The 26,165-nt window shown below is 45.8% G+C and overlaps 1 protein-coding gene across 16 annotated transcripts in view; it reads right to left on the reverse strand.

Moving 5' to 3' along the window:
- The window catches only part of rims2a (regulating synaptic membrane exocytosis 2a), a 226,129-nt gene that overhangs the window by 51,305 nt on the left and 148,659 nt on the right, over nt 1-26,165 (reverse strand). For 11 of the 16 annotated variants that reach the window (XM_071384233.1, XM_071384236.1, XM_071384235.1 and 8 more), the window contains 5 exons: nt 23,806-23,944; nt 23,369-23,476; nt 19,056-19,184; nt 15,654-15,839; nt 13,888-14,000 (listed from right to left, as the gene is read on the reverse strand). In XM_071384233.1, coding sequence (XP_071240334.1) covers nt 13,888-14,000; nt 15,654-15,839; nt 19,056-19,184; nt 23,369-23,476; nt 23,806-23,944 — 675 coding nt within the window. The remainder of the gene's footprint in view (nt 1-13,887; nt 14,001-15,653; nt 15,840-19,055; nt 19,185-23,368; nt 23,477-23,805; nt 23,945-26,165) is intronic. The other 5 variants (XM_071384238.1, XM_071384239.1, XM_071384245.1 and 2 more) reach the window with 3 other exon arrangements.

A 26,165-nucleotide genomic window follows, 5' to 3' on the forward strand; every position in this document is an offset into this window, starting at 1 on the left:
AATATTCCTGTACACCAGCAGAACCCATCCAACTTGAAGGAGCTGGAGCAGTTTTGCCTTGAAGAATGGGCAAAAACACCAGTGGCTAGATGTGCCAAGCTTATTTTTTTTATTTTTTTTATTTTTTTTATTTCACCTTTATTTAACCAGGTAGGCTAGTTGAGAACAAGTTCTCATTTGCAACTGCGACCTGGCCAAGATAAAGCATAGCAGTGTGAACAGACAACACAGAGTTACACATGGAGTAAACAATAAACAAGTCAATAACATGGTAGAAAAAAGAGAATCTATATACAATGTGTGCAAAAGGCATGAGGTAGGCAATAAATCGAATAATTACAATTTAGCAGATTAACACTGGAGTGATAAATCATCAGATGATCATGTGCAAGAAGAGATACTGGTACTGGTGTGCAAAAGAGCAGAAAAGTAAATAAATAAAAGCAGTATGGGGGGTGAGGTAGGTAAATTGGGTGGGTAGTTTACAGATGGACTATGTACAGCTGCAGCGATCGGTTAGCTGCTCGGATAGCAGATTTTTAAAGTTGTTGAGGGAGATAAAAGTCTCCAGCTTCAGAGATTTTTGCAATTCGTTCCAGTCGCAGGCAGCAGAGAACTGGAAGGAAAGGCGTCCAAATGAGGTTTTAGCTTTAGGGATGATCAGTGAGATACACCTGCTGGAGCGCGTGCTGCGGGTGGGTGTAGCCATCGTGACCAGTGAACTGAGATAAGGCGGCACTTTACCTAGCATAGCCTTGTAGATGACCTGGAGCCAGTGGGTCTGACGACGAACATGTAGCGAGGGCCAGCCGACTAGGGCATACAGGTCGCAGTGGTGGGTCGTATAAGGTGCTTTAGTAACAAAACGAATGGCACTGTGATAAACTGCATCCAGTTTGCTGAGTAGAGTGTTGGAAGCTATTTTGTAGATGACATCGCCGAAGTCGAGGATCGGCAGGATAGTCAGTTTTACTAGGGTAAGTTTGGCGGCGTGAGTGAAGGAGGCTTTGTTGCGGAATAGAAAGCCGATTCTTGATTTGATTTTGGATTGGAGATGTTTGATATGAGTCTGGAAGGAGAGTTTGCAGTCTAGCCAGACACCTAGGTACTTATAGATGTCCACATATTCTAGGTCGGAACCGTCCAGGGTGGTGATGCTAGTCGGGCGTGCGGGTGCAGGCAGCGAACGGTTGAAAAGCATGCATTTGGTTTTACTAGCGTTTAAGAGCAGTTGGAGGCCACGGAAGGAGTGTTGTATGGCATTGAAGCTCGTTTGGAGGTTAGATAGCACAGTGTCCAAGGAAGGGCCGGAAGTATATAGAATGGTGTCGTCTGCGTAGAGGTGGATCAGGGAATCGCCCGCAGCAAGAGCAACATCATTGATGTATACAGAGAAAAGAGTCGGCCCGAGAATTGAACCCTGTGGTACCCCCATAGAGACTGCCAGAGGACCGGACAACATGCCCTCCGATTTGACACACTGAACTCTGTCTGCAAAGTAGTTGGTGAACCAGGCAAGGCAGTCATTAGAAAAACCGAGGCTACTGAGTCTGCCGATAAGAATATGGTGATTGACAGAGTCGAAAGCCTTGGCCAGGTCGATGAAGACGGCTGCACAGTAATGTCTTTTATCGATGGCGGTTATGATGTCGTTTAGTACCTTGAGCGTGGCTGAGGTGCACCCGTGACCGGCTCGGAAACCGGATTGCACAGCGGAGAAGGTACGGTGGGATTCGAGATGGTCAGTGATCTGTTTGTTGACTTGGCTTTCGAAGACCTTAGATAGGCAGGGCAGGATGGATATAGGTCTGTAACAGTTTGGGTCCAGGGTGTCTCCCCCTTTGAAGAGGGGGATGACCGCGGCAGCTTTCCAATCCTTGGGGATCTCAGATGATACGAAGGAGAGGTTGAACAGGCTGGTAATAGGGGGTGCGACAATGGCGGCGGACAGTTTCAGAAATAGGGGGTCCAGATTGTCAAGCCCAGCTGATTTGTATGGGTCCAGGTTTTCCAGCTCTTTCAGAACATCTGCTATCTGGATTTGGGTAAAGGAGAAGCTGGGGAGGCTTGGGCGAGTAGCAGCGGGGGGGGCGGGGCTGTTGGCCAAGGTTGGAGTCGCCAGGAAGAAGGCATGGCCAGCCATTGAGAAATGCTTGTTGAAGTCTTCGATTATCACGGATTTATCGGTGGTGACCGTGTTACCTAGCCTCAGTGCAGTGGGCAGCTGGGAGGAGGTGCTCTTGTTCTCCATGGACTTTACAGTATCCCAGAACTTTTTGGAGTTAGAGCTACAGGATGCGAATTTCTGCTTGAAAAAGCTGGCCTTTGCTTTCCTGACTGACTGCGTGTATTGGTTCCTGACTTCCCTGAACAGTTGCATATCGCGGGGGCTCTTCGATGCTATTGCAGTTCGCCACAGGATGTTTTTGTGCTGGTCGAGGGCAGTCAGGTCTGGAGTGAACCAAGGGCTATATCTGTTCTTGGTTCTGCATTTTTTGAACGGAGCATGCTTGTCTAATATGGTGAGGAAGTAACATTTAAAGAATGACCAGGCATCCTCAACTGACGGGATGAGGTCAATATCCTTCCAGGGTACCCGGGCCAGGTCGATTAGAAAGGCCTGCTCGCAGAAGTGTTTTAGGGAGCGTTTGACAGTGATGAGGGGTGGTCGTTTGACCGCAGACCCGTGGCGGATACAGGCAATGAGGCAGTGATCGCTGAGATCTTGATTGAAGACAGCAGAGGTGTATTTGGAGGGCAGGTTGGTCAGGATAATGTCTATTAGGGTGCCCATGTTTACGGATTTAGGGTTGTACCTGGTGGGTTCCTTGATGATTTGTGTGAGATTGAGGGCATCAAGCTTGGATTGTAGGACTGCCGGGGTGTTAAGCATATCCCAGTTTAGGTCACCTAACAGAACAAACTCTGAAGCTAGATGGGGAGCGATCAATTCACAGATGGTGTCCAGGGCACAGCTGGGAGCTGAGGGGGGTCGGTAGCAGGCGGCAACAGTGAGAGACTTATTTCTGGAGAGATTAATTTTTAAAATTAGAAGTTCGAACTGTTTGGGCATAGACCTGGAAAGTATGACAGAACTTTGCAGGCTATCTCTGCAGTAGATTGCAACTCCTCCCCCTTTGGCAGTTCTATCTTGACGGAAAGTGTTATAGTTGGGTATGGAAATCTCAGAATTTTTGGTGGCCTTCCTAAGCCAGGATTCGGACACGGCAAGGACATCAGGATTGGCAGAGTGTGCTAAAGCGGTGAGTAAGGCAAACTTAGGGAGGAGGCTTCTGATGTTGACATGCATGAGGCCAAGGCTTTTTCGATCGCAGAAGTCAACAAATGAGGGTGACTGGGGACATGCAGGGCCTGGGTTTACCTCCACATCACCCGAGGAACAGAGGAGTAGTAGGATGAGGGTGCGGCTAAAGGCTATCAAAACTGGTCGCCTAGAGCGTTGGGGACAAAGAATAAAAGGAGCAGATTTATGGGCGTGGTAGAATAGATTCTGGGCATAATGTGCAGACAGGGGTATGGAGGGGCGCGGGTACAGCGGAGGCAAGCCCAGGCACTGGGTGATGATAAGAGAGGTTGTATCTCTGGACATGCTGGTCTCAATGGGTGAGGTCACCGCATGTGTGGGGGGTGGGACAAAGGGGGTATCAGAGGTACGGAGAGTGGAACTACAGGGTCCATTGCAAACCAAAACAATGACAATGAAAACTAGCCTGAACAACAGTATGCAAGGCATATTGATATTTGAGAGAGACATACAATAAGGCATAAAGTGATTGCAGGTCTTGATTGGGAGAGCTAGCTAAAACAACAGGTAAGATAACAGCAGCAATAACAGGGTGCTAGTCTGACACAGCAACAACAGGTAAAAATGGCGATGACTAGGCAGAGAGGGTCGGATTAACTACACACAGATCCTGAGTTAAAGCACAGAGCCGACAGATAAGACACAAATAAACAGAATGGAGTACCGTGAATTAATGGACAGTCAAGCATGCATCAGCTATGTAGCCAAGTGATCATAGTGTCCAGGGGGCAGCCGTAGATGGAGCAGAGGAGGCCTCCACTAAGCTAGCACGCGGCGTGTAAAGTTAGTAGCCCGGGGGGTGGTCTGCTCAGACGGAGGGGGTCTGCTCAGACGTGGTTGTGTCGACAGAGAATCCAAGCCAGATGGCGATGGCGAAAGAGAGGTTGTGAATTGTAGAATAGTGTTTGCTAACTGGTGCTAGCTTCGTGGCAGTGGCAGTGGCACTAGCTCTTCAGCTAGCCGGCAGATGGGCCTAGCTCGAGGCTAGCTCAAGGCTAACTGGTGCTTGCTTCGGGACAGAGGTGTTAGCCAGTAGTAGCCACTCGGTTGCAGCTAGCTAGCTGTGATGATACGGTGTAATTGTCCAGAGCTTGCGTCAGGAATCCGGTGATGTGGTAGAGAAAAAGCAGTCCTATATGCTCTGGGTTGATATCGCGCTTGCAGCTAGCCGGCAGATGGGCCTAGCTCGAGGCTAGCTCAAGGCTAACTGGTGCTTGCTTCGGGACAGAGGTGTTAGCCAGTAGTAGCCACTCGGTTGCAGCTAGCTAGCTGTGATGATATGGTGTAATTGTCCAGAGCTTGCGTCAGGAATCCGGTGATGTGGTAGAGAAAAAGCATTCCTATATGCTCTGGGTTGATATCGCGCTGCAGCTAGCCGGCAGATGGGCCTAGCTCGAGGCTAGCTCAAGGCTAACTGGTGCTTGCTTCGGGACAGAGGTGTTAGCCAGTAGTAGCCACTCGGTTGCAGCTAGCTAGCTGTGATAATACGGTGTAATTGTCCAGAGCTTGCGTCAGGAATCCGGTGATGTGGTAGAGAAAAAGCAGTCCTATATGTTCTGGGTTGATATCGCGCTTGCAGACTGGCAGGTATCGGCCCGGTATTGAAGCTGGCTGTGTCCGAGTTAAGGGCGAAGACCGCGGCAGTGGCTAACTGACTACTAGCTAGTAGCTAGTTATCTGGCTAGCTTCTGATTGTGGTTACGGTTCTAAAGTATATAAAAAATAGCAGGTCCGTACCACATTGGGTGAGGCGGAATGTAGGAATGTATATTCAGTTCCTAGATGGAAAGTGAAATTAAAATAAATACGAAATGTATACGAAAAATACGAATACTATTTACACGGGACAAGACAGGACAAAGACACATCCGACTGCTACGCCATCTTGGATTCTCTGATAGAGACATACCCCAAGAGACTTGCAGCTGTAATTGCTGCAAAAGGTGGCTCTACAAAGTATTGACTTTGGGGGAGTGAATAGTTATGCACACTCAAGTTTTCTGTTTTTTGTCATATTTCTTGTTTGTTTCACGATAAAATATATTTTGCATCTTTAAAGTGGTAGGCATGTTGTGTAAATCAAATGATGCAAAACCCCCAAAAAATCTATTTTAATTCCAGGTTGTAAGGCAACAAAATAGGAAAAATGCCAAGGGGGGGTGAATACTTTCGCAAGCCACTGTAGTGAATAGGGTGCCATGTGGGACCGAGCCGTTGTGTCAGGCCAGGTGACGAGACTCTGATTATTGGCCTTAATGTGTAATGCACTGTAGTCAACATCAGCAGTTAGGTCAATTACGTCTTCATTATGTTGAATAATTAAGAGAGGCATGAATAAAACAACACTGTGAGACATCTGCCTTATTCAGCTTTGATCTGATCACACCACCGTGCCAACTCAACTCACCTCATTGTCAAGTCAAGAGATACCCGCTGTAGCTGAACAAAGCGAGCAGGCAATTTTTGGCTCGTCATCAACAGCATGGTATAAGTTGTAGGTCAATGCTTGTCATCAAAAGCATGCTACAACAGCATGGTACAACAGCATGGTAAAAGTCCTAGGTGAACTCATCAATGGCGTACCTTACATAACACAAATAAACTCTGTTTAAATAATCACCAATCCAGTAAAATGCATTAGTTGACGCACACCCAAACATTTTGGCGAGGCGCTGACTAACGGAATAGTAAGATTATGTAAAAAAAATATAGATAGTCATCAAATAATCATCCTTGTTTTGTTCATCTTGAGTCATATTGTCCAAACACTGACCAGTGCTTGATGAAAGGGGTCAAAGAGTCATCACCTGACAGCATGAGCATTCTGAGCCACAGAGTTGAGTTGTACAATCTGACAGTATGAGCATACTGACCCACAGAGTTGTACAATACCTCTGACAGTATGACTGCAAACATTCTATGAATCATCGATGAATCATGATGGCTTCAGCAGAAAACATATTCATTGATTTCAGCATATTGCTACAGTCACATGTCATGCTTTCACAGAGTAGTGGGTGTATCATAATCTGTGCACTACAGAGAGAGAGAGACAGAGAGAGAGACAGGGAGAGAGAGAGAGAGAGAGAGAGACAGGGAGAGAGAGACAGGGACAGAGAGAGAGATAGAGAGAGAGAGAGAGAGAGAGAGAGAGAGAGAGAGAGAGAGAGAGAGAGAGAGAGAGAGAGAGAGAGAGAGAGAGAGAGTGACAGGGAGAGGGAGGCAGAGACAGAGAGAGAGAGACAGAGACAGAGAGAGACAGAGATAGCGAGAGAGACAGAGAGAGAGAGAGAGAGAGAGAGAGAGAGAGAGAGAGAGACAGAGAGAGACAGAGACAGAGAGAGAGAGACAGAGATAGCGAGAGAGACAGAGAGAGATAGCAAGAGAGACATAGAGAGATAGCAAGAAAGAGACAGAGAGAGAGAAAGAGAGACAGAGACAGAGACAGAGAAACAGAGAGAGACAGAGAGAGAGAGAGAGAGAGAGAGAGAGAGAGAGAGAGAGAGAGAGAGAGAGAGAGACAGACAGAGAGAGAGAGAGAGAGACAGACAGAGACAGAGAGAGAGACACAGAGAGAGATAGAGACAGAGACAGAGAGAGAGACAGAGACAGAGACAGAGACAGAGACAGAGACAGAGAGAGAGACAGAGACAGAGACAGAGACAGAGACAGAGACAGAGAGACAGAGAGAGAGACAGAGACAGAGAGAGAGACAGAGACAGAGACAGAGAGAGACAGAGACAGAGAGAGAGACAGATAGAGAGACAGAGAGAGAGAGACCAAGAGAGAGATAGAGAGAGACAGAGAGAGAGAGACCAAGAGAGAGATAGAGAGAGACAGAGAGATAGACTAACATTGAAGCTTCATTAAAGCTGAAGTCGTTAACTACCGCACGCACTGAGCTACAGTTCAATAAAGACCACAACACAACACTACAATACATGGCAAGCAAACTGGTGATAACTAGGAAACTACACCAAGCAAAACAGTCAGTATGCAACTCTTAGTTCCAATGTGTCCCAGTGTCCTGGTGGCATGGTGCATTTTATCAAGGTGTTAGCTAATGGATTCATGATGTATCAGTTAGAGCCGGTCTACTTTCATTCAGCAGTAAGAGAAGCTCTAATGACTATGATCATGGATAACACTTTCAGTGATGTTCATCTCATCTACCTCAAAATGATCTTCAATCAAGTTCATTGTCTCCAGAAGGCCTATATATCATTTCCATTGACGCAGCTCTTCCAGAAGTCCGTCCCACACGCCCACTCAGTCACATCATAAGGGTTCATAATTGATCTACATGTAATTCTTCCATACCTGGAGATTTACATACGTGTTTCCATGGATACTCAACAAGATAATTGAGAAACAATATCTCTAAACATTCACAGCTGATTTGCCTGGCAACACTCTTTTACATGTAAATCTACAGCCCAGACCAGAAACCATAAGTTATGGAGATTAATTAGACATGTTTAAAAGAAACTAAAATGTCATAGTTTTCAGAGACCCGACCACAAAACAAACTCAGCAAACCACTTACCAAACCAAACACTCTCATGCTACACTGCATCACTGCACATCACAGAGAGGAGAAGGACAGAGGTCAGAGCCTCTGTGACCGTTGGATAAGGATAATCACAGTGAGGGGCCCCCAGGGGCCAAGATTAGGTTAAAGTCATCAGGTCTCCACTCCAAGTGTGTGTCCCAAATGGCACACTATTCCCTGTATAGTGCAGTACTTTTAACCAGTGCTCTATGGGCCCTGGTCAAAAGTAGTACACTACATACTGTAGGAAATAGGGTGCAATTTGGGACCGCAGCCCAAGACAAACCTGGCTGTGTTCCTCCGTCAGAAAGAGAACCATTGAGGCCTTTCTGCTGGTCCTCCCATGTCACCTCTGAGGCAGGGCAGGGAGAGACAGACAGACAGAACGACAGAACAGACAGACAGAACGACAGAACGACAGACAGACAGACAGACAGACAGACAGACAGACAGACAGACAGACAGACAGACAGACAGACAGACAGACAGACAGACAGACAGACAGACAGACAGAGGAGCTGTTGACAACACTCACAGTAGAGGGGCATGGAGCTTCTTTCATCAGCAAACAACAACAAACAGTGTTCCTGTCAAAGATACTTTTTTTGTCTTGTGTACATTTGTGGCAATAAAGCTTTTTGAATTGAATTAACCTTTCCTATTTAAACATGTGGGATGGATTCCATCAAGATTCATCATGAGGTGTAATCAAACAGTTGCCAAATGTCTATAACTCTCTCTCTCTCCATTAATGGTGCTGCACTCAGGAAAACCCTAAGATACCTCACTGACAGTCACCGGGGAGAGAACACAGTTCATCCTGTTGTGAAGAGGGTTATGGTCAGCTATATGGTCAACACTCACAACCCATTATATGGATCATGGGTACCGGGGCATGGGCATGGGAGGAATCAACATATATATATTATTTAATAATTTTATTTTTATGGATGGGATACATTGAATGGGTATTAGGAGCAAAACAATGTTGTTAAAAATCTACAGGATAGGTAAAAGAAAAATACAGTTGTTTTAATTCATCTGTTTCATTATCATTAATATGTAGACCGTGTTTGCCTGTGTGTCTTTATTGTGAAACGAGGTCGCAACAGAGAAAGGCAGCCAGGTTCAGCACTTCAATCATGGACAGCTCCTTACTAAAAATTATGAATTCTGCTCCATCTGCTGGTCAGTAGTGGTAATGGTCTTCTGAATTGATGGACTATCTTAATTTGACCCTGCTTCTCACAGCAGGAAAATAATTCTGCAGCAACAGGAAATGTAAATGATTAAGAGGATTACAATTAATGGACATTTCTGTAGGGGTTGACACATCTTTCATTAGGTCAAATCAAGTCTGACATTTTCAAGTGGAAATTACAAACTTTAGAAGCCTTTTTAAACCTTGAATAGACTACAATTTGTATTTCCTGCTGTGCAAGGAAATGATCTGTGACAACAGAGTGATCAAATGAATACAGCATATCTGTACATCTGTTGTTGGCACATTATCAAGGATGATATTTACAAGCTGTTATCGACAGTTTAATGACATTTAGCATTTCAATTGCAACATCTACTAGCGACCAACAACCAGTTGCATGAATGTTGTGTCTAAGGTAACTGGTTCAACTTAAACTCTTCAAACTGCAATCCCAGCATGCATCCCTTTTCCTCCACTAGATTTACTTCAATTTCAATAACTGCCACTTTGACTGAAGCACGAAATCTTACATGTCTAATTTAAATTATCTTTAATTCCAAACGGCAGATTTGACCATGGAGCTATACAGTATATTTAACTAATACTGTTCTATTGAATTGTGTGGTTGTGACATGGGGATAGAGAGCTGAACATTGATTCTCAACCCCTTCAATTAAAGGGCAGAGTAGATTAGTCGTTTGTGGTTGTGATGGGGCTGGGGCACGCACGACTATATGAGCTCAGGGAGACAAAACTCTGTTATATTAGCATCAGTCTCACCCTCATTATCATCATCGTCATAATGATGAAGATCATCATCGTTATCATCACCACACACTCACCCAACCTCCACTCCTGCGGTTAGTTAAACACAGCAAATCAACCCAAATCTAATCAATCACATTCATCATCTCAGAAAATATGAAATGTGGATAAAAGAGAGAGAGAAACACGGAAGAAAGTCGACTAAATTAACTATGGAAGCTCTAACTGGCATGCAGAGTCCCACAGCACTGACACACCCCTGAGGGCACTATTGAGGACACACCACCACAATGGCACACTCCTGAGTGCACTTGCCTTTCCGTCCATTCACAGGTGGGCCTGGCTGAGGCCTGTCTTCACAGTCTGAACGGTAGTGGGACACAGATGGAGCTTTATGAGATCATGGAACACGGATGCATGCACAGAGGCATGCGCGCACACACACACGACCACACACACACACGACCACACACACACACACACACACACACACACACACACACACACGACACACACACACACACACACACACACACACACACACACACACACACACACACACACACACACACACACACACACACACACACACACGCACGACCACACACACACGCACGACCACACACGCACCCACGTGTTTGTCTTTGCACGCCCGCACACTTGTAAGAACACACGTACGCAAGCACAACACACAGACCAAACGCATACAAATATGAAAACCCAAGAAGTATACCGCATGTTTCATGACCAAGATATTCTACTACTATCAGACAGAAGACTTAACTGAATGAATGAACAGACAGATGGGTGAGGAGGAACTAGGAAGAGAGACCTGTGGGAAACTCCAGCTCCTGCCAACACAACCCTGGACACTCTCATTCAAGCCAGTACATTCATACAATACTGGCTCAACAAATGATCACATTTGAAGGGTTTTGGCTGAGGGGCAGAACGGCTGTAGGGCTTATAAAGATGGTACAGCATCATAGTCCATCCAGTACAGGCTGTGTGGACCAGGCAAGGTCAAATTTAAGTTTGCCGTGTTCTAGGACTATTCCATTGGTTTCTATGGTACCAGGCAAACTAAATAAAGTGCAGCTTAAGTACATCATGTATTGTACCCAGATCTGGCGTGGAGTTCTCAGCAGAGAGGCACATACATGAAGGTGACAGAGGTGAACGAGGAAGTCTTAAGGCTCAGTCTGCTCTGAGACACACCAGTAGATAGACACACCTGGCTCTCCCTCGTACTGCTCTAGAGGGCAAAGGTCACCAGTAGGCCGCTCTAGCTCCTCCCATGTTCCCCCTGAGCGGTCGGGGTCGTAGTAGAGACAGATAGATAACAACAGGAACAGGGGCTGATTAGATATCACTTAGTTTGTGGCTAAAGTCGTCAAAGCTAGTTCAGGTCTGAATGTTGACTTCCCTGTACACATAAAGGAACAATAAAAGCATGGCAGGACGGTTCAACAGGAGTTACCACAGATACTATATCACAACATCTAGGTCCAGGTCTACCTTGTAAAAGAGCTATTCTGAGCTCAATGGGAATTCCTGGTTAAACAAAAACGTTAAATAAATACAAATCTAACTGGATCATTTGTCTAGGTCGGGAACACAAAGTTACAATCACACACACCTGACTGGATACACATTCCCTGTTCTGCCTTGATTTCTGTTACCTCAACATTTCAAACAAGCCTCCTATTTGAATCCCAGTCAGGCCAGCCCAGCCCAGCCCACCCCCAGTCCCCTGGCCTCTATGGATCAGTACCACATGCAGCAGCAGCAGCAGCATTAGTGCCATGATTAGATAAGTCCTGGCTGTGTCACGCTGCAGGGCTCTGTGTGAGCGTCAGCCCAGGGTCGGATCAATACATTAGAATGCCTCCCCCCTTTTCCCACCCGCTGCCATTACCCCATCACAGAGAGGGGAGAGAGATAGGGGACAGGGAAGGGGAGAGACGGGGAGAAACGGGAGGGGGGAGAGGAGAGAAACAGAGGATAGAGACAGGGAGACAGGAATGGGGAGGTGGGGACGGAGGGAGAAAGAGGGAGGGGAAGGGGGAGAGGAGAGAGATGGGGACAGAGGGAGAGAGAGAGGAGGGACAGAGGATAGAGGGGGAGAGGGGTAGGGGGAGAGGAGAGAGATGGGGACAGAGGGCGAGAGAGGACAGACAAAGGAGAGATGGGGAGACGGGAAGGGGGATAGGAGAGAGGGCAGGAGAGATGGCTGGCTGCAGACGAGGAGGAGAGAGGAGTGCTCATGGTTTCTGACAATGATGAAGGAGTTCTGGGAGTGCTTTGACAAGTTCTCAGCACCGGCTAGGCTTTCTCTCTTTCGCTCTGCTTTCTCCCTCCCTCTCTCTCCTTCTGCTCTCTCTCCCGCTCCCTTCTCCCTCTCTCTCTTTCTTTCTCTGCTCTTCTCCCTCTCTCTCTCACTCTCACTCCCTTCTCCTTCTCTCCCGTGGCCCGCTCCCTCCAATCACCACTCAGCTAATCTGTCAATTCACAGCGCAGCTCCAGAGAACTCAGGCTCATCCCCTCTCTTCCATCACCACACCCTTACATCATGTGACACGCTCTGTTACAACCTGTCAGAACATTTTAGGGAGAGAAACGAGAACAATACATTTGTGCTGAAGAATCAAATGGTTTAAGATGTCATTCTGTCTGTGACCCTGAAGAGCTTCAGTAAGAGAAGTAGGATCACGCTGTCTGTAGTAGTTCTGATTCCTCATTAAGGAGAGAGTCTTGAACTCTCTGCATGCAGCTCAGTTATACCTCTTGTACCAGGGAGAGTTAAGGGCACTACATTATAGCCTTCCCAGACTCAATAAAAAGTGAATCATGTATTACTTTGTTTCTGGATAAACTACTTTACTACTAACAACACTGGTTACGGAATCACACATGTTTAAAACACAAATAGTCTACTGCACCGTATCCACGCCACAACCCCCCGTGACACGTCTCACCTGAGCACTCTGAAGTCATAACACGAAACGGAGGACTGTTCAACATAGAACACAAAACTACAGTAGACCTCATGACAACGGACAAACATGGAAGCTATGATGCTAGATGACAACACTGACCCAGTGTAGGAACCAGAAGAAGACTAGGAGGCTAAGCTAGGACACAGGACTGCTTGGTCACAGTCAGGGAGTGAGAGACACACAGCCTGCAACATAGAGCAGGACAGGGGGTGCTGTGGACCACTGTAATCAGGGCTGTTCAGTAGGGAGGAAACCTTTTGAAACGTAGTGAAACAGGGAGGTTCTCTCTGAACTTGTCCAATAAGAACACAGATTCTCATTATCCGTTGTAAAACATCTTGTTTTGATGTGCTCTACTGAACAGGACCCTGGTCCCTGCCGTTGCGGACAGATTCAGTCTTTCACAGGGGGGTTCTCTAACTCCCACCTCCTGTGAAAGACCAAACCTACACTCTATGTTACAGACCTTCACAAGGATCTGTTCCTTCTTCTCCATCGTCTGAGGAAGGAATGGAAAAAAGGAACCGAGTAGATATATTAAAATAAAAAATATAAAATGTTTATGAAGAGACAACATCACCAATATCACTGACCAAGGAGACAATACATGTTGTAAACCTTCCACAGGACACCCTGGTTAACACGGACAACATATAGAGTACTGAGACCATAAGAACACACAACCAACTCACTAAAACAGAAGACACAGCTTAACAAGGAATTCTGAGCCAAGCTCTGTCGTTCATGAGCAACTGACCAGAGAGAACCAACAGACAGCAGTATCTGTTAAACTTGCTATGAGTCTTTTCCCACTCAGAGGTTAATGGCACAAAATAACCAATATCTCAAGGTGCCATACCCAGCTAAAGACTAGCAAATAACAAGAAACAATTGCTTTTGACAAAGAGATGTTCAATCAAAGTCAAACCTGTTCCAAAGTAAGTGACCATAGTGACCAATGGAGAATAGCTTTAAGGTGTCACCAAACCAAAGCAACCAGAGAGGCCCAGAGCTGGGTATGAAAAATAAGCTGAGAACTTACTTCTGCCCTTGGTCCCTGTGGGTGGAAGCTGTGGTAGTTGCCGACCGCCTCTCCTGTCGGACAAGGGGGTACTGGTAGGGCTGGTTTGGGCCGATCCGCTGCGGGGGTTCGCCCTACGGGGGGGGGCACAAAATGGTACAACCTGGGTGAGTCAAGGATCAGAGGTCAGGCACAGAGATGACCTGTGATTGGTTGGAAGGCCCCGGACAAGCAGACGGACTACATTTCCCAGCGTGCTTTGCTGTGTTATGTAAGAGGAGAGGATGGTTTCAGGCTGGTTGTAGAAACAGCAACACATCAAACAAACAAACTACTACTGTCTACTGGGGTTGGTAATGAACCAAACATGGGAAGAAAATTGTATCAAACACATATATGTCAGTTCACATATATACTGGACATGTACAATCATGTCCATGCTCAACCAGGGATGCTGCCATGTTGTTGGATCGCTGAAAGCTGGACACATAACAGATCATTTACCTGGTCAATTACCTGATCAATTACCTGATCAATTACCTGATCAATTAACTGATCAATTAACTGATCAATTACCTGATCAAGTTAATAACTAACTACCTTTTACTTTCTGTAGTATATTTTTTCAATCTATCGTATTGAACGTATTCTCAACAGATATTCTTTGTCACATAAGACTTGTATTATGTTTTTACACCATCTGCCAGTTGAGCAGGTGTGTCTGCTAAACACATCTGTATTCTGACAATATGTGTTGAAGGCAGGCTATGCATCAATTTAATACTGTAGCTTGAATTATCACTTAATTTGCTAAACATTATTGACTAAAAGTTATTGCCTGAAAATGGCTAATATTGAGGAGTACTGGTGTCTTATTCTAATTAAAAGCACATAACAGATGATCAAGCTCATTTGTAATTGGTAGGTTGCTGACTAATTTGAATAAATTCTACATATCTGGTGTAAGCCAAAGCAGGGTATATGGGTTCATTTTAATTCATGTCAGCGGCTACCAGTTTGTGAACTCTAAAACACATCAAAACAATGACATTTGGCACATGACATGCTAGAGATAATGTAGCATCAGTTTTGCAACAAAGGTGATGAATCGCATGTTTCACTCGACCCATCAAGCTGCAAGGAAAGAGTGAGGACAGCACCCATGGGCGTTCGTTCAATGTGGACCAATGTGGACCAATGCGACCATGCGATCTGACGGTCTACAAAAGATTTGAAAAAAAACAACTGGAATAAAAAATGTAATTACAGGATAATAATAGGTAATGTTAGTAAAGAAAGAAAAGCACAATGGTGATCCATCACTACTATACTCAGTCAAAGTAGTGTATAAGTAGTGTGTTCCAAAAACAAAAAGAGTTACTATCTAGTCAACTACCAGTCTGGGATGGGGAAGAAAATGCAGCATCATTCATTGCTTTAGGAGAGGGGGCGGAGTAAATTATAAAGTGGTAAGCTGGCTGGATGCTGATTGGATGCTGGGTGGGTGGTGGTTGGTTGCAGTGAGACAGGCAGAGAGAGGGGTGGGTGGTGGTTGTTGGTTATTCTTTGGATTGGTGGGGCAGTAGCTATGCAGTGGAGGCTGGTGGGAGGATAAATCGGAAGATGGGCTCATTGTAACGGCTGCAATGGCAGAAATGGAAAAGTATGAAACACATCAAACCCGTGTGTTTGATTCCAATCCATGAATTCCATTCCAGCCATTACAATGAGCCCGTCGTCTGATTTAAAGTGACACCAGCCTCCTGTAGATGTGTCTGTCTGGTCACCTCGTTAAGGCAGGTGAGGGAGGGGCGGAGCGTCCGGAGGGTAAAGACGGCATGGACCTCATGAGGGCGGAGTCGGGCCTCTCCGTGGACCGCGAGCGGGAGGTGGTGGTGCGCTCTAGCGCGGGACGCTGGTCAGCTGACCTGGACCTGCTGTGATACACATGTCTATCAACGGCTCCGTGGTTCCTGCAACACGTTATTGAGAGAAGGGAAGGAAGCTGCTGCTGATGACCAGGTGACATGATACAGCAGAGTCATGCATGGGCTGGGCCCCATAGGAACAGGTCATAGCAGGTGTGACAGGGAGGGACAGGGACAGGCAGGGGACAATGTGTCCCTCATCTGTGGTAGGTGACAGAGTGAGTGAGTGGGAGGCCCTTTGGAATCTGTCTGTGAGTGAAAGACACTGGGTGAGATGTGAGAGAATAGTGGATTAGCATGTGTTGGTTGGTTTCCATTCAGCCTACTAGCTTACTATGCTCCTGCAAGGTACACGCCGAAAGCTGTCTCCGCCCTGCTATTGCAAAATGTAACTGAAATCTAGTTGGAAAAATAAAATATATTTTTGGCACTTTGAGTAGTTTGGAAATAAAATGGAATAAAATGCATTTCACAGAAAATCTACACAGTATCATTATGTACAATAAAAACATGAATATTCTGTTGTTTTGTATCGTGTTGTTCCATAAGCGTCTTCATAGGCAGTCAGTGTCATTACCTCTCAATAGCATGTGTATATCTGAAAATCAGGTCACATCAGTTAGACATATCATTGTCATTGCAAATGCTCATGAAGAAAAATACCTTATTTTAACCAGATGTGGATTATCATCTGACATGAGCAGCATTTGCAAAGCCCAAAACAAACACCAAACACTGAGGACACGGTGGCAGCACAGTAAAATAGCAAATGTTAGAGTGAAAAGCTGTCCAGCAGAGGCTATGCTTCCTGCTTCCTGTTCTACACCAGCCAATTGCAACACAGCGGTCACTCCAGTTGTAGACCAGCCAATTGCAACACAGCCACTTCATTAGCCAGTGAATGACCTTACATTGCCTGAACTTTAACGATGGTGACCATCATCATAACCATTCGTGGTCTACGATCCTCAGGTCGTTATGTCCAGGGACTGATGGCTTTGAACAGTAAAGGAGATGTCGGAATCTAACGACTTGTTACTTACTAGAGGTGTGTTGGGATGGATACTGTAGTTCACCATAGCTCTCTCTCTCTACCGTTCAGCATATTCCCTTGGGATTTCAACCCGGTCAAAATATTAACTCAAACAGCCCAATTCTGGTGTGGTTAGTAAATACTCTGATAATACTTTGCACACCTTTGTTGCACAGTAGAAACATTAAAAGTCTAGTTAGATCGACTACAGCACCGGTGCTACTGTAACATCTACACTGTTATTACCTTGTTTACCACTGCACTCCTCCTGCTAAAACTATACATCTACTGACGTAGCTACAAAAGGAGGTCCCCTCAATATAGACTTGCCATCTCAACCCTATGGGCCCTGGTCAAAAGTAGTCCACTATAAAGGGAATAGGATGCCATTCGGGACACAGTCAAATACTTTAGTCTAGTTCTACAGCCAACAGTGTGAGAAGCATGGCGTCTATCCAAGGTCACTGTCTAGATCTACTGTGCTGGCAGGGACCTGTTCTCAGGGGCCGCACGGGCCACAGCGACTCACCCGGGGCTCTGAGCCACTCCACTCACTTTCTCTCTCTCTTTGACTCCCTCTCTGTCTCTCTCTGACTCTCCCTCTCTCTCTGTCTCTCCCTCTCTCTCTGTCTCTCCCTCTCTCTCTGTCTCTCCCTCTCCGTCTCTCCCTCTCTGTCTCCCCTCGCTCTCTGATTCTCCCTCTCTGTCTCTCTCTCTCTCTGTCTCTCCCTCTCGGTCTCTCTCTCCCCCTTCTCTCTCTCCCTCTCCCTCTGTTTCTCTCCTAATCGTTCTGACTATAGCAGAAAGAGAAGGCACACAGTTGGAATGGGAGTGGAAGGGACATCTATTCTCCTCTCCTCTGTGACTGTGTGACTGTGTGACTGCCATGGGACGTGAGAACCATTCATCTCCCTCCCAATCTACAGACAGAGAGAGTGAAGCTATCTGGTCCGCGGCCTCGCTCAGGGAAACTTTGTGACACTTTAATAAAGTCAGTTGCGCTGCCTCAGTTCTGACGACTCATCGTTGTTTTCTCCTGGAGAGACAATGCAAGATGTGTCGTTTTTGACTGACAGCCAGATGGCAGCGATGGGAGCCCAGGAGGAGCTATTTGCAGCATTTCTCCAGGGGGTGCTGAGAGTGTGACGTTGCGTTCCAAATTACACCCAATTCCCTATTTAGTGCACTACATTTTACCAGGGCCCATAGAACTCTGGTCAAAAGTAGCGCACTATATAAGGACTAGGGCGTAATTTGGGAGTGCCCGGCTTTGCCCAGCCCGCTGAACTGGCACATCACAACATCGGGCCTGGCACACGCACCTGGGGGGAACCTGAGCCTGAACCTAGGCCATCATAGGGCTGGCACAGCCTGGGCATGGGGCAATGCTGAGCTTCCCATACTTAGCACACTTAGCATAGAGAAAGTCAGTCAGATCCAGGACAGAAGAGAAACAGACAGACCCTCAGAGTCAGCATGGAGAAATGGCTAGGCAGTTCTCCTTCTTCAGATGTTAAAAATATCCTTCACTCATGTGATACTGACCTATCGGCCATATTGGCCTTCATCAGAATGAAAATGACATGGTTTGAAGAAGACAGAGAGGGCCAGATCAAATCAAACTGCAGACATACAGTTAACCACTGTTAATAATACTCCAGGCCATCCAAGATGGTGGAGGTAATGTTAGAGAGACAACCATGCATTAATAAAGGAAAGGTAAACATCCCATTACCACCAGCAGCATCAAAAGGCCATGTGTCCTTTTGTTCAATGCAGCCCTTATACAGTATTACCTGCAGAGCTGATCATCAGAGCTACCAATGACGAGCCAGTCTTTATTTACCCAGATACAAACAGGACACCACTGATCACAAACACAACTTGTCATCTTACCACTGATGGTAGACTAGTAGGCATGACAACAAAACAGCAACAGAGTACGATACATGTGTCACAACCAATGTCGAGACACGAGAGCTCGCAGCAGCCTCAATATTACACAGTAATTGGAGGCAGTTGTGTGGTTTATGGGTCTGGTACACAACTTGAGCAGAGCTGTGATGACATGCTCCAGAACCAGATATCACCCAGGATATCACGTGGGGTTCATCACCTTTTACAATCACATAGAAAATGTTTTAATGTCATACAGACGACTACAGAGAAAAAGACCCACAAAATGTCTGACTGTGGATATATACGTAGAGACACTGTAATGTGAATACCTCTTGTAGTCATAGTCGACGGAAGCAGAGGAGGAGTACGCGCCCTCTGAGTGGGCTCGGGACATCCTAGTGGAGCGCAGTAACCTGACAGCCTCTTCTCGACTGATGTTGGATATGCGGTGGTTGCGGCTGGCGAAAAGAGGGCGGTCAGAGGGAGTCAATGTCTGTTTTAAGAATACCTTAATACCAGGTTGGTCAGGTGGGACAGAGAGAGAGAGAAGGTCATGAACCTGTGGAAGGAACCTGTTTTTCACATGACCCTGGGGACAGTTGGGGACAACTGATGGAAGCGCACCAACTCCCTGTAGACTGTTAAGGGGAAAGTTGATGGGGGTGCACCAACTCTCTGTAGACTGTAAAGGGGACAGTTGATGGGGGCGCACCAACTCTCTGTAGACTGTAAAGGGGACAGTTGATGGGGGTGCACCAACTCTCTGTAGACTGTTAAGGGGACAGTTGATGGGGGCGCACCAACTCTCTGTAGACTGTTAAGGGGACAGTTGATGGGGGTGCACCAACTCTCTGTAGACTGTTAAGGGGACAGTTAATGGGGGTGCACCAACTCTCTGTAGACTGTTAAGGGGACAGTTGATGGGGGCGCACCAACTCTCTGTAGACTGTTAAGGGGAAAGTTGATGGGGGCGCACCAACTCTCTGTAGACTGTTAAAGGGACAGTTGATAGGGGCGCACCAACTCTGTAGACTGTTAAGGGGACAGTTAATGGGGGCGCACCAACTCTGTAGACTGTTAAGGGGACAGTTAATGGGGGCGCACCAACTCTGTAGACTGTTAAGGGGACAGTTGATGGGGGCGCACCAACTCTCTGTAGACTGTTATGGGGACAGTTGATGGGGGCGCACCAACTCTGTAGACTGTTAAGAGGACAGTTGATGGGGGCGCACCAACTCTGTAGACTGTTAACGGGACAGTTAATGGGGGCGCACCAACTCTGTAGACTGTTAAGGGGACAGTTGATGGGGGCGCACCAACTCTCTGTAGACTGTTATGGGGACAGTTGATGGAGGCGCACCAACTCTCTGTAGACTGTTAAGGGGACAGTTGATGGGGGTGCACCAACTCTCTGTACCTCTACTATTCTCTTGTGGTTTGATCCAAACACAACATCCACCTTGACCGCTGTGGATGGGTAGCCACCATAAGGAGTGCATATCAGATATATAGGATTCATATACTGTCATATACACTGGTACAACACTGGGCAGGGGGAACTACCTCTGCTGGACAACTCTTCACAAACAGAAAAAAACAACAGGACATCCATTTCAGACTATTGACAGGCTAGTTTCTTTGAGGTATATCTCAAGGTACAATCGAAGATAACAAATAGCGGGCTATGTATTTGTCTACCAATAAAGATACGTAATCAATGATGAAACTGTGCCCAAATGAGGAGTGATCCTGATTCTGTATCTTATTGGTTCCATATAGAATGGGTAAAGGGTTCTACCTGGAACCAAAAGGGTTCTACCTGGAACCAAAAAGGGTTCTACCTGGAACCAAAAGGGTTCTACCTGGAACCAAAAGGGTTCTACCTGGGACCAAAAGGGTTCTACCTGGGACCAAAAGTGTTCTACCTGGAACCAAAAAGTGTTCTACCTGGAACCAAAGGGGTTCTACCTGGGACCAAAAGGGTTCTACCTGGAACCAAAAGTGTTCTTCAAAGGGTTCTCCTATGGGGACAGCCGAAGAACTCTTTTAGCTTCTAGATAGCACCTTTTTTTTCTAAGAGTCTATGGGCCATTGAGTGGCCCACCTGTTTAATTCTACTGAGTACAAAAGGCCACACACTACACTTATGCATATACAGTATATTTGTCTGGAAAGGCAGAAATATATACCTGGCTGCCCACACCACACACCACACCACACCACACCACACGTTGTGTCGTCAATGGCATTGGCTTGGGATGTGAAGTGGATAGGTTTGTGCGCCATTGACATTAAACCAACGCAGGCTTGAAGCTTGATAGGCCAGCAGCTTCCACCAGACAGACAGGGGGCGGAGTGGAGGGTGTGATGGAGGGAGGAACATGCACTGTCAGGTAAGAGTCTACCTGGGTTCCTTCTGATGATCATCGCTAGGTTGACAGCGTCTGGATCGAGGTAGGGTGAGAAAATGGCTGCGAGACATGAAGGGAGAGAACAGAGACATGGTTGGATGGGGCTGAATGGGGAGGGAGAAGAGGGAGAAAGAGAGAGAGCGAGAGACATATGGGGCGAGAGAGAGAGAGACACGGGGAGAGAGATATAGCGAGAGAGAGACACAGGAGAGAGAGAGAGAGAGAGAGAGAGAGAGAGAGAGAGAGAGAGAGAGAGAGAGATAGCGAGAAAGAGACACAGGGAGAGAGAGAACGAGAGAGATAGCGAGAGAGACATGGGAGAGAGAGATCGCGAGAGAGAGACACAGGGAGAGAGAGATCGCGAGAGAGAGACACGGGGAGAGAGAGAGAAAGAGAGAGAGTGGGCGGTACAGTGTTGGAGGAGAGAAGGGAGGAGTACAGCCATGGAAGAGGAGAGGATAATGGTGCAGTCCTTCCTCAGGTTAGAAAGCCCATTGAGATGCATGATGAGGCGCTCCTAACTTACTCTTTGTACTGTAACACACATGCTGCTGCAAACCAACATCAGTCCCAGTGGATTCAATCCAAACCTTGTAAGATACTGAATGTTGTTGGAGTTACTGTATGGGATTCACAATCCAATTCAGGACTAGCCCCCTAACTCTCCAAATGTCTGTACATCCATTTCTGCATTAGTTAATAACTTTACAAAATAAAATGAAAAACAAACAAAAGTACATTAATATGTTGTTGGATTTCAAAACAAAATAACACATAGGCAATATAAAACAACCTGTTAAAAATGTAAATTCCCCAAAATAATGAAATAATAATAATAAAGAATTATTATTATTTAAAGGTAGACTGGGTCATTTCCAAATTCTCTATGGGCATACAAAATGGCACCCTATTCCCTTTACAGTGCACTACTTTTGACCAGGCCCATAGGGCTCTGGTCAAAAGTAGTGCACTTTATAGGGAATAGGGGGCCATTTGGTATGCACACCATGACTCATTTCCTTTTTCCTAATTTTCAACTGTTTTCAATAAATAACAGCAGTAGTTGATTAAGGGGAAGCTGAAATACAGTCTTAGTGAGCAACTGTCTGTCACACACAATCTAGATAAGTGCATTTCCTGTGTCTGGCCCTGATTTAGGCTGCCTCAGCCATCCTCGCCTCAGAAATATCAAATAAACTTAATTGGATGATGGGAGGGGTAAGTAAGTAAGGAGAAGAGAACTGTGCCAAGGCTGAGCTGTATGTCTGAGACGCTGGGCTGGTGTTGGTGCTATAGCGGGACAAACAGTATGACTAGAATGGGAAAGGCCCCTCAGACCACAGCAATTTGACAGTACACTGATGGGTTATAACTTGACTGGGGTTGTCCATTCTAGAGATTATATTTCTACAGTCTCAGGTGTGGTGGAGGAAGGAACATCACAACATCACATGGACCCAGACAAACACAGGATGTGTCACAAATGGCACCCTATTCCCTACATAGCGCACTACTTTTGACCAGAGCCCTATTCTTATCTTTTCTTATTTGTTATTGTTGTTGTGTTGTGGAGACGGTGGACGGTGTATACCATGTGTATCCCGTTACCACTAATAAAACTTGAATCTTGAACCTATGAGCCATGTTCAAAAGTAGTATACTATTATAGGGAATAGGGTGCCATTTGGGATACAGCATTGTTGATTCTAATGAGTCTGAGCACCGGAGTTAATGATCCCCTCTCAGTATTAATAAGGCAACACGATTTCAACACAAAGAACAAAGAAGAGAAGAGGTTAGTTAAAGATCCACCTAATGCAGGACATCGGAGAGGAGATTTGAGTTCTTGGAAAAGGGACAGGTTGGGGAAAGGGACAGGTTGACTTGTGAGCACTTGGTGAGATATCCATATAGCAGTTCTAGGTGTGAAAGCATCAGGCAGATTACACAGGTGTAAGGTTGTGTAACAGAGGCAGTTCAGTGAAACCACGCTCATGTGATTAGTAACTGTGCCTGAGACCTGAACATTTGGGTTAGCTCCCGAGCTAATGCCTAGGCTTTAGCATAGAGGTCTAACAGTTACACAGTCTTGTGGCTCGCAGACAACCCGGGTTGAAACCCTGTCAGTCCCAGTTGGTTGTCTTGTCTGCAGGAGCTGCTGTGTGAGGCTGTATGAGGTTGTGTGGGGCTGTGTTAGGCTGTGTCAAGCTGTTTGAGACAGGGGTATCTACCTGTCAGGTGAGTGGTGGTCATCGGACACACTGCGCCGGTCCACTCTACTGGAGGAGCTGTACTGAGACGAGGCGGGGTCAATGTCATAGCCGGGGTCCAGACTTCTGCTGTACACAACAGAATCACTGGATCACCCCCCTAGTACGGTACAGTCACAGTACAAACTCCCCACAGTGTCCCCTAGTGGCTCGGGGATGCACCTACTCACCTTAATGCAATCACTGTCAGTGTGAGTGAGATCCCAGTATCGGTTATATGGGTTAAACGTTCTACTATCAAGACAACTATCACAGAGATACCGCTTAAAGGACAACCTCTGATATCAGTTGGGGTTCTCAGATCCCATTGTGGTGCAGTTTGGCACAAACTGTTTTTGAGGAAGGGATACAACTTTGGATGCTGGACTGGACGGGGACAAGTGAGATGGGGGAGTTACCTCTGTGGAGGGGGGACGCTGGGAGACCGCGACCTCGCCCGGTTCATGTCTGCCGACCGCGAGCAGTGGTTGGATGACATCGCCTGCTCGGGGACAGACAACGTGGAACTATGTAGGTCCCTGCCGTTCTGCCGGTAGTCTGGAGAGAGAGAGAGGGGAAAAGAGAGAGAGAGAGAGAGAGAGGGGGAAAGAGAGAGAGAGAGAGAGAGAGAGAGAGAGAGAGAGAGAGAGAGAGAGAGAGAGAGAGAGAGAGAGAGAGAGAGAGAAACATAGAGAAAGAGAGAGACAGAGACATAGAGAAAGAGAGAGACAAACAGAGAGACAGAAACATAGAGAAAGAGAGACAAACAGAGAGACAGAAACATAGAGAAAGAGAGAGACAAACAGAGAGACAGAAACATAGAGAAAGAGAGAGACAAACAGAGAGACAGAAACATAGAGAAAGAGAGAGACAAACAGAGAGACAGAAACATAGAGAAAGAGAGAGACAAACAGAGAGACAGAAACATAGAGAAAGAGAGAGACAAACAGAGAGACAGAAACATAGAGAAAGAGAGAGACAAACAGAGAGACAGAAACATAGAGAAAGAGAGAGAGAAACAGAGAGACAGAAACATAGAGAAAGAGAGAGACAAACAGAGAGACAGAAACATAGAGAAAGAGAGAGACAAACAGAGAGACAGAAACATAGAGAAAGAGAGAGACAAACAGAGAGACAGAAACAGAGAGAAAGAGAGAGACAAACAGAGAGAAAGAGAGAGACAAACAGAGAGAAAGAGAGAGACAAACAGAGAGAAAGAGAGAGACAAACAGAGAGAAAGAGAGAGACAAACAGAGAGAAAGAGAGACAGAAACAGAGAGAAAAAGAGATACAGAGAGAGACACAGATAGAGAAACAGAGAGAGAGAGTGATGTCAGAAGTCATTCAGAGAAAGACTCATCGTTCTGAGCGCAGCCTCTCTAACCTGGTCACAGATCTGTGTGTACTGTTGTGTCTAGTTGGCAAGGCAGCACAAACTGATCTGGTACCAGGCTACAACCTTTCCTCCCTATTGACCATACACACTGCTGCAAAAAACGACCATCCTGTCAACGGCAACATTTATTTTCAGAGGATTCTTTCAAACTTTTCAGAAGTTTGCACACAGTGGCATAATGGTTGGTGGCTTTCAATTTTCAAAATGCTGAGGCTCTCTACATTCAAATAAATGAGGGCTTGGTCTCAACTCAATGTTCATGTGATTCAAGTCATTGCGGTTAACATTTTTGCATTAAACATGAAAATAGCTTTCAAAAATCAGAAACATTATAATGACTTTTCCCTGCTAGACTGATTAGTCCATCGAACTTGAATGAGTTCATTATTCAATAATCATCCATAGCCAGGAGGCATGGTTAAGGTCAATGCTTTGCACCATTATCCTTGATTAATATTCAATAGAGTGTATAGCACATTAAAATGAGTTAAACGTAACCGTGAATCAAAGGTAGGATTAGGAAGGAAACACAAGACATTATGAAATATGAGAGGAAAAGTTTAACCTTCACAGCTACTTTAGTTTGATACTTCTATCAATTATCTCCAAATCATTACATTTTCTCTTCCAAATATGTTTGAAAGTGAGTTTGCGGCATTGTGAAACCTGAATTCCTTCATGCGAAAACCTGAATTCCTTCAAATTATACATAGAAGGAACCCAGATAACAAAAAAAGGACAGTATTACGTGAATGAATATTATGTTTAAATTATTCACAATCAAGTCCTGCATAACACTACGTCATACATATTTACTATAGTAGAAACAGAGAAACATTAAACCAATTCCACCTGACATTACATTTCACTATCTAACATCTGCAGTCTAACTATCAGCCCAACACTGGGGTAACTAAGTACCCAGCTCTGCAATCAGCTTGCTTTACGTGCACAACCCAAATGTAATTCATTGGTTCTCTTGACAAGCCTCTTCACACATGACTAGAAACTGTGTGTTAAGCATATATACTGTGTATAGAGGAGAGAAGCTCAGATCTGAATTAACAGGACATAGCCAGCAGAGAAGAATGACTGCATTATCCTAGTTAAAACCACAGCAGTGACATCCCAATTCAAAAAAACAATCAATCTATTATTCCTGTGAATAGTTATCATCTCTTCTCCCTTAGTGTAGTATCAGTAGTTGGATATGGAGAATGTAGGAGGAAAGGGGATTAGCAAAAATCTCTGGGAAACAAGGGAAGATGAGAGAGATAGGAGAGGGGTATTCCCACTGAGTGAAGGGATATTATGGGCGTAGTGAGAGAGGAGGCTGTGATGTGAGAGAGGGGGACTGATGAGAATGTTACAGAGGTGGGAGGG

Source organism: Salvelinus alpinus, chromosome 35 (genome assembly GCF_045679555.1).
Source record: "Salvelinus alpinus chromosome 35, SLU_Salpinus.1, whole genome shotgun sequence".
NCBI classification, from domain to species: Eukaryota; Metazoa; Chordata; class Actinopteri; order Salmoniformes; family Salmonidae; genus Salvelinus; species Salvelinus alpinus.